Here is a 14,318-nt window from a genome sequence, read left to right as displayed (position 1 = left end):
AGAGGAATGACGTCGTTCATCCCATAGTCCTGCCGACTCACGAATAGCGTGGCCTCCTCAAAGGGCCTGAGCAAGCGGCAGGTGTCACGCATGAGCTGCCAATGGCTGACATCGAAGTTACACAGGGGAGTACCTTTATCAGCTTGTAACATCAGGAAATCGGTGATGGCCTTTCGCTGTTCGTAAAGGCGGTCTAACATGTGTAGGGTTGAATTCCACCTTGTTGCAACGTCGCAGATCAGGCGATGCTGTGGAATTCCGTTCTGCCGCTGCAGCTCAAGGAGGGTGTGCTTTGCGGTGTAGGAATGGCTGAAATGCATGCAAAGTTTACGTGACATTTTAAGGATGTCTTGCAGTGGGATGGTGGATTTTAGGAACCGCTTGACAACCAGATTGAACACGTGAGCCATGCATGGCGCATGGCACAACCTTCCTTGACGCAGAGCAGACACCATGTTCTTTCCGTTGTCGGTCAACATGGTTCCGATTTTCAGTTTGCGCAGAGACACCCATCTATCGATTTCTCTGTTCATTACACTCAGAAGTTCCTCCCCTGTGTGACTACGTTCGCCAAGGCATACCAGGTGCAGCACAGCGTTACACCGTTGCGCCCTGCACATATGCCGGTCGGGTAATGGGACTTGGCACGGGGGTGGCGGCTGAGGACACGGCGGAAGAAGAGGTGGTAGAGGCGGACATCTTTGCTGGACCAAGGACGTGCAAACGTGGAGGCAAAAGCGTCGTGACCTGTCCAAGTTGCTGGTGCGGCTGTGCCGGCACCACGTTCACCCAGTGGGCCGTAAATGACATGTACTGTCCCTGACCGTAGTTACAGCTCCACACGTCGGCGCTGCCGTGCACTTTGGCAGAGACCGACATGGTCAAAGACTGGCCCACCATCTCTTCTACATGTGAATGCAGGGCTGGCACTGCCTTTTTGGCAAAGAAATGCCGGCTTGGCACTCTCCATCGCGGCGCGGCACAAGCCATCATTTCTCGGAAAGGTGCTGAGTCCACCACTTGGAAAGGGAGGGACTGCAGCACCAGCAACTTGGACAGGAGGACGTTCAGCTTTTGCACCGTCGGGTGCGTGCTTGCAAACTGTTGTCTCTTGGAAACGGATTCCAAGAAAGACTGCTGACGGAATTCGTGAAGAGGAGTAGCAGGAGAAGGAGCATCTGAACAAGCGGAAGATGCCAACGAGCGACAACTCCCCTCAGCAGAGGTGTTGGAGCTTTGACTGGCTGATAGAGAGCGATTGACGTCGGGTGACGGAGCAAGTAACGGAGCGGGGCCTGGGGCAGGCAGAACCGCCGTATTTTTATCACGGTTTTCCCAGGCCACCAAATGGCGACGCTGCATATGCTGACGCAACGCTGTAGTCCCAACATGGGCCCCCTGGCCACGCTTGACTTTCTGGCCACATACTCGACATACGACTACGTTTACTTCCTCGGGCGGCTTGACGAAAAATTGCCACACCGCCGAGTAGGAAACTTTGCCCCCGATACTCCTCACTGGCTGACTGCTACTTCCTCCGTGCACACCGGCACCACTACTGGCCGTGGTGGTAGGCTGCAGTGGAGCTGGTGCTCTACTAGGTGGCCGTTTGACTCCACTGACACTGCTGTGACCCTGCTGCCTCCTGGGCAACCCACCGACTGTTTTGCTCACTCCCAAGCTGGCACCCTCTTCTCCTGATGATGCGGAAGCAATAGCCTGATGATGACGAGGCTGCCAAGTGCGATCAGCCTCATCATCATCAAGTAGGGTCTCCGCCTCACTACTAGCCCCCTCGGCTGCGTGTGGGTCAGGAGACAGACCTGTCTCTAGACCGGCTACCGAGCCACTCTCCTCGCCAGTACTTCTTCGCCTGGCTGCTGAAGAGGCGGATGTCTCCCCCCGTTCCTGACCGCCCTCTGTTAGCTCTTCCTCACTGTACAGTGGGGCTGAGCCCACAGCATGCTATACTTCGCTTGGTGAGGGAACACCAAAGGACAGGGGCAGGTAGAGGACACGTGATTTCAGTGGGCTTGCTCCCGGGCCATGCCAACTAACGGTTGTGTCTGACGTACCCACCGACCGTTGGCTGTAGGTGTCAGAGGTGACCTGGGAAGAGGAAGACGACCGAGCCAACCAATCGATGACGGCAGGGTTGTTGGTGGAGACACGACCGCTGGATGACACCGGGAGCACTGGCCTCTGGCTGCGACTAGTGCTGCCTTGACCCCTTCCTCTGCTGCCACGTCTGCTCGCTCCTAAAACATTGCCTCCTCTGCCACTCCTCTGCGTGTTGTCTGACATACTCTTTAATTCAACGATTCTGTGTCCCTGAGTAACAATTCTGTGTCCCTGAGTAACAATTCTGTGTCTGTCCCTGAGTAACAATTCTGTGTCCCTGAGTAACAATTCTGTGTCCCTGAGTAACAATTCTGTGTCCCTCAGTAACAATTCTGTGTGCCTCAGTAATAATTCTGTGTCTGTCCCTGAGTAACAATTCTGTGTCTGTCCCTGAGTAACAATTCTGTGTCCCTGAGTAACAATTCTGTGTCCCTGAGTAACAATTCTGTGTCCCTCAGTAACAATTCTGTGTCTGTCCCTGAGTAACAATTCTGTGTCCCTGAGTAACAATTCTGTGTCCCTGAGTAACAATTCTGTGTCCCTCAGTAACAATTCTGTGTCCCTGAGTAACAATTCTGTGTCCCTGAGTAACAATTCTGTGTCCCTCAGTAACAATTCTGTGTCCCTCAGTAACAATTCTGTGGCTGTCCCTGAGTAACAATTCTGTGTCCCTGAGTAACAATTCTGTGTCCCTCAGTAACAATTCTGTGTCCCTCAGTAACAATTCTGTGTCTGTTCCTGAGTAACAATTCTGTGTCCCTGAGTAACAATTCTGTGTCCCTCAGTAACAATTCTGTGTCCCTGAGTAACAATTCTGTGTCCCTGAGTAACAATTCTGTGTCCCTGAGTAACAATTCTGTGTCCCTCAGTAACAATTCTGTGTCTGTCCCTGAGTAACAATTCTGTGTCTCTGAGTAACAATTCTGTGTCCCTCAGTAACAATTCTGTGCCCCTCAGTAACAATTCTGTGTCCCTCAGTAACAATTCTGTGTCTGTCCCTGAGTAACAATTCTGTGTCCCTGAGTAACAATTCTGTGTCTCTCAGTAACAATTCTGTGTCCCTCAGTAACAATTCTGTGTCTGTCCCTGAGTAACAATTCTGTGTCCCTGAGTAACAATTCTGTGTCCCTCAGTAACAATTCTGTGTCCCTCAGTAACAATTCTGTGTCTGTCCCTGAGTAACAATTCTGTGTCCCTGAGTAACAATTCTGTGTCCCTGAGTAACAATTCTGTGTCCTTCAGTAACAATTCTGTGTCCCTCAGTAACAATTCTGTGTCCCTCAGTAACAATTCTGTGTCTGTCCCTGAGTAACAATTCTGTGTCTGTCCCTGAGTAACAATTATGTGTCTGTCCCTGAGTAACAATTCTGTTTCTGTCCCTGAGTAACAATTCTGTGTCCCTCAGTAACAATTCTGTGTCCCTCAGTAACAATTCTGTGTCTGTCCCTGAGTAACAATTCTGTGTCTGTCCCTGAGTAACAATTCTGTGTCTGTCCCTGAGTAACAATTCTGTGTCCTTCAGTAACAATTCTGTGTCCCTCAGTAACAATTCTGTGTCTGTCCCTGAGTAACAATTCTGTGTCTGTCCCTGAGTAACAATTCTGTGTCTGTCCCTGAGTAACAATTCTGTGTCTGTTCCTGAGTAACAATTCTGTGTCCCTCAGTAACAATTCTGTGTCCCTCAGTAACAATTCTGTGTCCCTGAGTAACAATTCTGTGTCTGTCCCTGAGTAACAATTCTGTGTCTGTCCCTGAGTAACAATTCTGTGTCTGTCCCTGAGTAACAATTCCGTGTCCCTCAGTAACAATTCTGTGTCCCTCAGTAACAATTCTGTGTCCCTCAGTAACAATTCTGTGTCTGTCCCTGAGTAACAATTCTGTGTCTGTCCCTGAGTAACAATTCTGTGTCTGTCCCTGAGTAACAATTCTGTGTCCCTAAGTAACGGTTCTGTGTCCCTAAGTAACGGTTCTGTGTCCCTAAGTAACGATTGTGTGTCCCTAAGTAACGGTTCTGTGTCCCTAAGTAACGTTCTGTGTCCCTAAGTAACGGTTCTGTGTCCCTAAGTAACGATTCTGTGGCCCTAAAGTCTCTGTGGCCCTAATTCTGTCCCTCAATACAGACAGGTCTGTCTCTCTTGAATGACTGGAGGCTAATGGAGAATTCTAAAATGGCCGCAATTTATAGCTCGACCATTACACAGTGCTGGCTGGCTGGCTGCTGATTGGCTAATGCGATCACATGTCATGAATGAATGCATTATGGGTCAGCGCGCCTTGTCTGCGCGCCTTCCCAGAGATCCCCGCTCCGTCGCCACACATGTCGCCGCCATTTTTGGAAAAATTTCGATTCGCGCATCCGAAGTCTGCTAATTTTCGGATTATTCGAAACGAATTCCACTTCGCCAAGTTCGATTCGCTCATCTCTAGTTGTGTTCATTGGCGGACTGACCACTCCGGCTCTCGGGCGCTGCCCGAGGGCCCAGGGTCAGTAGGGGGCCCCATGAGATGCCCCTGGTACCTTTCGTAGGCTTTTTGGGTGTGGTTTGAGTGTGGGCAAGGACACAGGGGCCCCATGATCCCCTATTGCCCGGGGGCCCCATGAGTTGTCAGTCCGCCCCTGGTTGTGTTTTACCACATCTTCTTAATGCTGCAAAACATCTTATACCACTTAGAAAAAAAACACCACCTAGTAGACCACCAGTCTAACACCACCAGTGCCTAGTAGAATGGACTGGATCAAGAAGGTAGTGGACATCATGGATTCTGAGGGATGGCAAGCTACTTATAAGGATAGACTTAGTAACTTTACTGAGGTTTGGGCCACATGGGTTCATTTCTTTGCAACCCCTGTAAACATGCCACTCCAATTTATGAAATTTGCTACCTAAAGGGGAATTTTATGATGCTACATTCTTCTTCCCTTTAAAGGGTCTGCATCCTGTAAGTTTGTTATTTTTGGTTTTGTTTATGTATATGTATAGGTCTCTCTTTTGTTGAACTCAATGGACATGTGCCTTTTTTATTCATTCTATGTAACAACAACCGGGTCCATCTAACAACATCTAAACCTGCTCAATGAATAAATAATAATAAAAAACAATCCCCCTCCTCTCCTAATACACCTATCACAGCCACTAACTATAAGCTAAAATGGTAGAAAACCTAGGAAACCTGGAACCAATGATTGAGAACCTAGGGAAAGGTATGGTCATTACTCATAGGTTTTTATAGATTACTTGAGGGCATCACCGGGCTTGCAAAGCTACATGGAAGTTTTTTTCTTTAAAGTAGATCCTATTTTCTAAAGTAATTTTTGCCAAAGGACCACTTCAAAAATAGGATATCTACTCCTCCTATTAAAGCAGCAGTAAATTCCTCTTTCGAACTTGTACCTATAATAAGAAGGCTTACCTGTAGGTACAGTGAATATCTCCTAAAATTGTGGTTTGTAGGATATGCATCTCATATGAATATCTCCTAAATACCGCAAGTCTAGGAGACATTTCCGAAGCATGTACTCTGAAGGGACGCATGCTCCTGCCGTCACTTCAGAGCTCTCTGCCGTGGACATGCATGGGAGTGACATCATTACAGCTCAGCCATTTAAGCAGCTGCAGCCGAAATCAGGAAGAATGCCAGGTGAAGATGGAAGCCTTATCAGATAGCACACCTCTAGAGGGATTTGCTTTATGGTAAGGCTGGCCATACACTATACAATTTTCTGTTCAATTTCTGCCCAATTTCCTTTAGATTTAACTTCAACTATGTAGTGCAAGAGCTTGCCTAATTGGATACAACTGAAAGTGTTGTTAGGTTTGACCTCCTATTATATGTTTTTTGGTAAATCTAAACCAAAAATCTCAAGAAAATTGTATAATGTATGGCCAGCCCTAGTATAGCATAATGTGCTAGTGTGTGGTACTAGCACATTATGGCTAAAACCACCCAGGGCCCATGTTTTTTTTTTAAGTTTACAAACGCTTTAAAGAACCTACACTTTGGCAAATGAAGTGATAGCCAGTTGGGGGATAAAAGATGAACCTGAAAAAAAGGTGTATAGTAGACAAACATAAGAGGCTACACTGAGAAGGTCAGTAGGCCTCTCAGGTTTGATGCTTGAAAGAAGGACTCACAATACAGGAGACTTTGTGAGAAGGAGGTAAAAAGTTGACAGTAATGAGTAATGAGATCAATGAGTGAAAGTTGTTCATTTTTTGCTGAGCATTGGGTTGGGTTTGAAGTTCAGAGAACCTACAGGGCTTTGCAGGATGTAGCTGGGGGTGGGGTTCTGAATAATTGTAAAGACCAGAAACTCCTGGTAATGTCTTGGAAAATATAATGTTAAGGTCTTGTCTTGGAAGAGTTCATTTAAGGCCCTCTAAACATGACATGAAAGCCTTTCTCCAGGAACCAGGCCTTAAAGCAGATCATCCCCATTAGGGGAATAGGGTATTTGGAACAATGCTTTCTGATGGCTTCTTCACACCATTTCAGCATTCTGGATACATTTTTGTATGCACATTTGGACATGTTTTTGATGTGTTTTTTCAGTGCATTACACTGCATGTTCCCCCTTCTTATGTTGTGAAATTCTTAGCAAAATGGGGTTCATTTACTAATGCTGGTTCACTCACATGGTACGGTGCATGGTAGCCAATCAGCATCTAACCTCAGCTTGTTCAATTAAGCTTAAGCAGTAAAACCTGTACGCTGATTGGTTTCTATGCAGAAGTGAACGAGATTCTGAGCGAATCCGCTTTAGTACGTAAATAAACCCCAATGTTTCTTGTGTTAATAAACCCCAATGTGTTTACACGCATTTACATGTGTTTGCTCTACTTTTTCCAAACGCATGTAACCACAAAGCATCACTGTGAACTGCACATTCAGACAACATTCAAATTTATTGTTCTCAATTTTGTAATGGTTTGGAATGCATCCAAGTGATTTTGGTGTTAACAGGTCCTTAATCAAGAAAATTTAATTAATACCAAAACTACAGAAAAATTGTGCCTGGCCACACACAGGATCAGCAGACTGTAAAGCTAAGAAGGTAAGAAAATAAAAAGAAATGGCTTCTTCTCAGTTTTTCACACATAGAAGATCCCCCTCAATGCATTTTGCTCATGTGGGACTTAATCATAGAGGCCGCTATCATTAAGTCCCATATGGGTAAAATGCATCTGGTGGGTTCTTCTATGGGAGAAGAACCAAGATGAAGCCAAATCTCATTTAATACCTTCTTAGCTTCACAGTCTGCTGATCCAGCATGCGGCCAAGTGCAATTTTTCTGTAGTCTAAGGCAGGGGCGAACTGACAACCTATGGGGCCCCCGGGCAATAGGGGATCATGGGGCCCCTGTGTCCTTCCCCAAACTCAAAAAAGCCTATGAAAAAGGTACCAGGGGCATCTCATGGGGCCCCCTACTGACCCCTGCCCTCGGGCAGTGCCCGAGTTTCCAAATGGTCAGTCCGCCCTTGGTCTAAGGTAAGTCTGATGAACCTTACATCTTGACCAGCTCCAGCATACAGTGGCACCAGCCACAGGACCCACCTCATGGAGCATAGGAGCTATCAGGGGCGGACTGACCATTTAGAAACTCGTGCACTGCCCGAGGGCCCGGGGTCAGTAGCGGGCCCCATGAGATGTCCCTGGTACCTTTTTCATAGGCTTTTTTGAGTTTGGGCAAGGACACAGGGGCCCCATGATCCCCTATTGCCCGGGGGCCCCATGAGTTGTCAGTCCGCTCCTGGGAGCTATATTATTTTTTTAGTTTAGGCCACACTAATACCAATATTTACTTATTACCTTTTATTAACGACTGTAAAATATTGTCTAAAGCAAACCATTATTTCATGATTTCGTAGACTATAAATAATTGGATTAAAGAATGGAGTAACAACAGTATATAAAAGAGAGAGCATCTTGTTAATCCTAATCATGTTTTGCTGAGAAGGAACCAAATAATTAATAAATATTGACCCGAAGTACATACAAACAGAAGCTAAATGTGAACTGCATGTGGAGAATGTTTTCTGTCTCCCGGACCATGAGGAAATTTTCTGAATGGTGAAAAATATAGAAACATAACTCAAAATAATCAGCACAAATGGAAAAAGGTTTAGAATAAAGGACAACAGGAGAGCCTCCATCTTCACCATTGATGTGTCTGAAGAAGATATCTCCAAAATAGGCGTTAGATCACAATACAGATGGTCAATGATGTTCAAATCACAGAACTGTAGGTTGCAGATTGATACTGTGGATATGATGAGCAATATGAATGCCAAAAGCCAAGCCCAAATTACCAGATGGATGCAATTGCTGGCATGCATGATGGAAGAGTACCTCAAAGGGTTGCAAATGGCCAAGTGTCTGTCATACGCCATAACTGTTAAGAGGAGACATTCAGCACTACCTGTTGCTGATCCCAAGTGATGTTGGATGATACAACCATAGAATGACATGTAACCACCATTCCACCATAAAATGTACAACAGGTTTGGTATGATTATTGTAGTGAAAAACATCTCACAGATGGATAAATTGCAAATAAAAAAATACATGGGAGAATGAAGTCTTGGACTGGTAGCTATCAAGATTATGATTAACATGTTACCTATTAACGTGGTAAGATAAATGAGCAGGAACAAAGCAAATATTAAATCCTTCGAGCTTTTGAGGTTACCAAACCCCAGAAGAAACACCTCCATCACCATTGTCTTGTTCTGTCCGCATGTAGTCTGGTAAAAAAAATCCAGACAGCAAAAATGAGTTTGTACAGCACAGAACAGATCCTAATTACTAAGCATTTACTAATGAAGTCAGATATTACGTATAACATGAAAGATTCATAAAAAGGGTTGTGGTTTTTGAACCTTGGATTGATTATTCCTCGTTACCTGAAAACGATCTACTGGACCATCAGTCCAACTCTAAACCTCTTTATAGCATCCTACTTTCCAAAATAAATGCTTTTTTTCCATCTGCATGAAATCAACATTCTAAGACCATAAATGGGTATGGATAAACAGTTGGATAAATGGCTTTATATCTTGGCAGTATCAGGGCTATAAACCAACAACTTTGAATGTACAGTTGAATAAATGGCTCTTTATTTAGGATGTATCTCTCTGTAAGCAGCAGATCTGTGTGGAGAGCTGAATAAATGGCCTTTTATTTGGAATGTATCTGATCTAAAACCTGCAGCTCTGGATGTTAAGTTGGACAAATGGCTCTATATTTAGGATGCATCGGGTCTACAAACCAGTGGCTCTAGATGTACAATTGGATACCAGAGGCTCTGGATGGACAGTTGAATAAATGGTTTTGTATTTAGCATGCATCTGGCCTATAAACCAGAGCCTCTGGATGAACAGTTGAATAAATGGTTCTATATTTAGGATGTATCCGATCTATAAACCAGAGGATCTGGATGGACAGTTGGATAAATGGCTCTATATTTAGGATGTATCCGGTCTATAAACCAGAGGTTCTGGATGGACAGTTGGATAAATGGCTCTATATTTAGAATGTATCTGATCTATAAACCAGAGGCTTTGGGTGGACAGTTGGATAAATGGCTCTATATTTAGGATATATCTGGCCTATAAACCAGAAGTTCTGGGTGGACAGTTGAATAAATGGCTCTATATTTAGGATGTATCCGATCTATAAACCAGAGGCTTTGGGTGGACAGTTGGATAAATGGCTCTATATTTAGGATGTATCTGGTCTATAAACCAGAGGCTTTGGGTGGACAGTTGGATAAATGGTTATATATTTAGGATGTATCCGGTCTATAAACCAGAGGATCTGGATGGACAGTTGGATAAATGGTTCTATATTTAGGATGTATCTGGCCTATAAACCAGAGGCTCTGGATGGACAGTTCGATAAATGGTTCTATATTTAGGATGTATCCGGTCTATAAACCAGAGGCTCTGGATGGACAGTTGGATAAATGGCTCTATATTTAGGATGTATCCGATCTATAAACCAGAGGCTCTGGATGGACAGTTGGATAAATGGTTCTATATTTAGGATGTATCCGGTCTATAAACTAGAGGCTCTGGGTGGACAGTTGGATAAATGGTTCTATATTTAGGATGTATCTGCTCTATAAACTAGAGGCTTTAGGTGAACAATTGGACACATAGCTCCATATTTAGTCTGTTCCTGTGCTGTAAACCAGTGACTCTGCATAGACATTTGGATAAAGGGCTATAAGTATGCATTCTACATCAACATTTTTCATAAAATAGTTATTTGTATATCCCTATCAATCCTAACATAAGGACAAATCTCCTTTTTTCAGGGTTTGAAATAAAAATAGCATAAGTAAATACTTTAGGGGGGTATTTTAATAGGTATGCCAAAATAATGTAATACTGCATGTATATATAGCATAAAAAATATTGTTCCAAACAAAATTTCTTCCAGATGAAATACCTTACTTAGTGCACACTGAATTCACATTTTACATCAGTGCCTCCAAATAGCAATCAACGGTATTGTAAACAGAATTTAAAGAGTAATTTAGTTTAGAACAATAATAAACATACCATGTTGTTGTTAAAGGTGTGGACTACAGATGCAAACTACCCAACACATGGGCACAAAGACCAAAGTGTGAAGTTAAACTTAGAAAAAAAGTTTCTCCCCAGTGTGAGCTCTCATTTAGTATGAATAATAGACCATTCACAGTAATTTATACTGCACATCGCCTCATTATAGAGCTGAAGGGAAGACAGCATTGAGCTAAAATTGAGTCCAAATACCCTGGAGGCCAATTAAAATCAAACTAATATTAGTCTCTGCTGAGATTTTGCAAAGGAATCGAGTGTGATTCGTGGAAAGCAACAAAGTAAAAGTTGAACTCAAGCCAGGAGTTGATTTTTGTCTTGGATGGAGTGGGAAATGAAGAATCACCAGGTGGTTATTTTTTTAGTTGCATACCCATCAGGAAACACTCTTCAGTTCCTCCTGTCCCAGCTACAGTCAATCTCTAAATCAGGAATTGCAGAAATATCTTCAGCATTGACCCATGTAGCAATAAAACACTGAAAATAATTAGGAATAGAACCCCTGCCATATTTTTATTTCTCATTGCCCCCCATTGAGGATCTCCCCATGTCTCCCTGTGCTTATGGAAGTATTATTATTATTACTACAGGTGCTTATATAGCACTGTAAATTTACACATTGTGCATATACACTGTTCAAAAAAATTAAAGGAACACTTTGAAAACACATCAGATTTCAATGGGGAAAAATCTCCTGCTGGATCTCTATACTGATATGGATGGGGTAATGTGTTAGGAATGTAAGGACGCCCCATCATTTGATGAATATGAAAATTATCAACCTCCCCAGATATCAAAGTGAAAAAATGAGCAGCCTAGTCCATTTTGCTGAAATTTAATTTGCAGCAACATGCTTGAGGTGATTGTAGCTGTATTAGTTCACTTGCAGCAGAAACAATTGAGTGCTGTCCGTGATACTTTTTTCATTTGCACTAACATACAATTTTCAGGACAAGCTTGCGGGGGATGTCCCCTTCTTCAAGGTCCAAGTAGTGCTACTTCAAAGTTTTAGCAGAATGTTAAAAGAAACAATCTGAGGGGAAAAAAGGAAACAGAAAAAAAACACACAAAAACAAATATGCACAGCAATGGTTGTAAAACTAGGATTAGACTAGAGATAAGACAGAGTAGAAGCAAAGATGGGGGGGGGGGGTTGGGAAAACAGTCACAGAGGGGGTAGTAAAACTGTTGGATAATGAGTGAGGAATCCCTTGTCAAAATGATGGCCGTTATCTTTTGTATCAAATAGAAATATAATTTGTGGTTCAAACGTTTTCCTTTCCTGGATAGTCTTGAAATTCCCTATGATATTGAGGTCTTCCATAGTGTAGTCTGGTTGTGTGAAATGGTGTCCCACAGGTGTGCAAAAGTCATCTTCTTTATGTTCCTTGATGGTATGTTTGTGCAAATTCATCCTTGTTCACAACTTCTATCCTGTTTCGCCAACATAAGATCCTTTGCTACATCTTTTGCACTGGATAAGGTACACAACATTACTGGAGGTGCAGCTGTATGATCCGGAGATATTGAAGATACCTTTTGAGTGCGTGACACTTTTTGATGGAATATTTTGGTTGCACAGTTTTGCAGCAAATTTACAATGGTACTCAGTAGTATGTATGGCCCCTGACAATGTCGGGGGAGGCTTCTAATGAGACGAAGAATGGTGTCCTGGGGTATTTACTCCCAGATCTGTACCATGGCATCACTGAGCTCCTGGACAGTCTGAGGTGAAAGCTGGAGCCGTCAGATGGACCGAAACATGATATCCCAGAGGTGTTCTATTGGATTTAGGTCAGGCAAGCATGGGAACCATTCAATGGTATCAATGGTATCAATTCCTTCATCCTCCAGGAACTGCCTGCATATTCTCACCACATGAGGCCATCCATCCAGAGCCTCTGGTTTATAAACCGGATGCATCCTAAATATAGAACCTTTTATCCAACTGTCCATCCAGAATCTCTGGTTTATAGACCAGATTCAACCTAAATATAGAGTCAGTTATTCAACTGTCCACCCAGAACCTCTGGTGTATAGACCAGATGCATCCTAAATATAGAACCATTTATCCAACTGTCCATGCAGAGCCTCTGGTTTATAGACCAGATGCGTCCTAAATACAGAGTTATTTTCCTGATGCACCAGGATGAACCCAGGACCCACTGCACCAGTGTAGGGTCTGACAATGGGTCCAAAGATTTTATCCTAATACCTAATGGCAGTCAGGGTGCCATTGTGTGCCTGTAGAGGTCTGTGCATCCCTCCTTTGCTATGCCTCCCCAGACCATCACTGACCCACCACCATCATGCTGAACGATGTTACAGGCAGCAGAATATTCTCCATGGCTTCTCCAGACCCTTTCATGTCTGTCATGCGCTCAAGGTGAACCTGCTCTCATCTGTGAAAAGCACATGGTGCCAGTGGTGGACCTGCCAATTCTGGTGTTCAATGGCAAATGCCAATCAATCTCTATGGTGCCAGACAGTGAGCACAGGGCCCACTAGAGGATGTCGGGCCCTTAAGCCACCCTCATGAAGTCTGTTTGTGATTGTTTGGTCAGAGATATTCACACCAGTGGCCTACTGGAGGTCATTTTGTAGGGCTCTGGCAGTGTTCATCCTGTTCCTCCTTACATAAAGGAACAGATACGGTCCTGCTGGTGGGTTAAGGACCTACTACAACCCTGTCCAGCTCTCTTAGAGTAACTGCCTGTCTCCTGGAATCTCCTCCATGCTCTTGAGACACAGCAAACCTTCTGGCAATGGCACATATTGATGTGCCATCCTGGAGGAGTTGGACTGCCTGTGCAACCTCTGTAGAGTCCAGGTATCGCCTCATGCTACCAGTAATGATACAGACCCTAGCCAAATGCAAAACTAGTGAAAAACTGTCAGGAAAGCAAGCAAGCAAAAGTTCTTCATGTCATACCCCTAACACAAGCCTACTCAAAATAGCCTAGCGTGTAGTATGTTATAAGCAGCACTAAAGTGTGGGGTCTTGTGAGCTACTATGGTTTATGCTAAGTGTTAATAAATATTTAAATATTATCAATACTATGTGTTAAAATCAATATAATAGTGTAAAAAAACTGAAAATTTGTGGTTCTCTTACACTCTACACATACTCATACCATGCGTCATAGAGAATAAAATAAAATCAGAAATGGTGTTGCGCTCCACTACCAATTGCAAAAATGTGAATAAATAAATATTCGAAAGAGTGCATATCAATATCTCTGCAATTATATTACTGCTGCAAACATGTCCTTATTAAGTCCGTGACCTTGACCTTTGTTTTAGTGCTGTGATACCAAATAATAACTGTGAAGTTCACTAATCATAAAAAATATTATAAAACACAAACTAAAAAATCCCAGCACCAATCAAAAAAAAATGTGTACAATTATGCAGCTGTGCACCAGTGAAAACCACCAATAATAAATAACACAAAAAACAGCGCAAAAATTAAAATAAAAAATAATCACAAATAAATAAATGTCCGTGCAAAAAAATAAATATATATAATATTTCAAACATAAGACATTATTCCCAATTCCCAAAAAGGTTTTCAAAAAAACGTTCCAAAATGTGCTTCCACCTAATCACCAC

The 14,318-nt window shown here is 43.3% G+C and overlaps 1 protein-coding gene across 1 annotated transcript; it reads right to left on the bottom strand.

Moving 5' to 3' along the window:
- Positions 1-7,917: 7,917 nt before the first annotated feature.
- On the bottom strand, positions 7,918-8,843 carry LOC149449618 (olfactory receptor 10AG1-like). Its single transcript, XM_089692970.1, has one exon. The coding sequence runs from the start codon at positions 8,838-8,840 to the stop codon at positions 7,926-7,928; it is 915 nt and encodes a 304-aa protein (XP_089549096.1). The 5' UTR covers positions 8,841-8,843; the 3' UTR covers positions 7,918-7,925.
- Positions 8,844-14,318: the final 5,475 nt, after the last annotated feature.

Source organism: Staurois parvus, unplaced genomic scaffold (genome assembly GCF_062004578.1).
Source record: "Staurois parvus isolate SC_StPar_1 unplaced genomic scaffold, SC_StPar_1.0 ptg000609l, whole genome shotgun sequence".
NCBI lineage: Eukaryota > Metazoa > Chordata > Amphibia > Anura > Ranidae > Staurois > Staurois parvus.
Note: the sequence above shows the minus strand (reverse complement) of the source record. Positions and strands in the feature narration are given on the sequence as shown.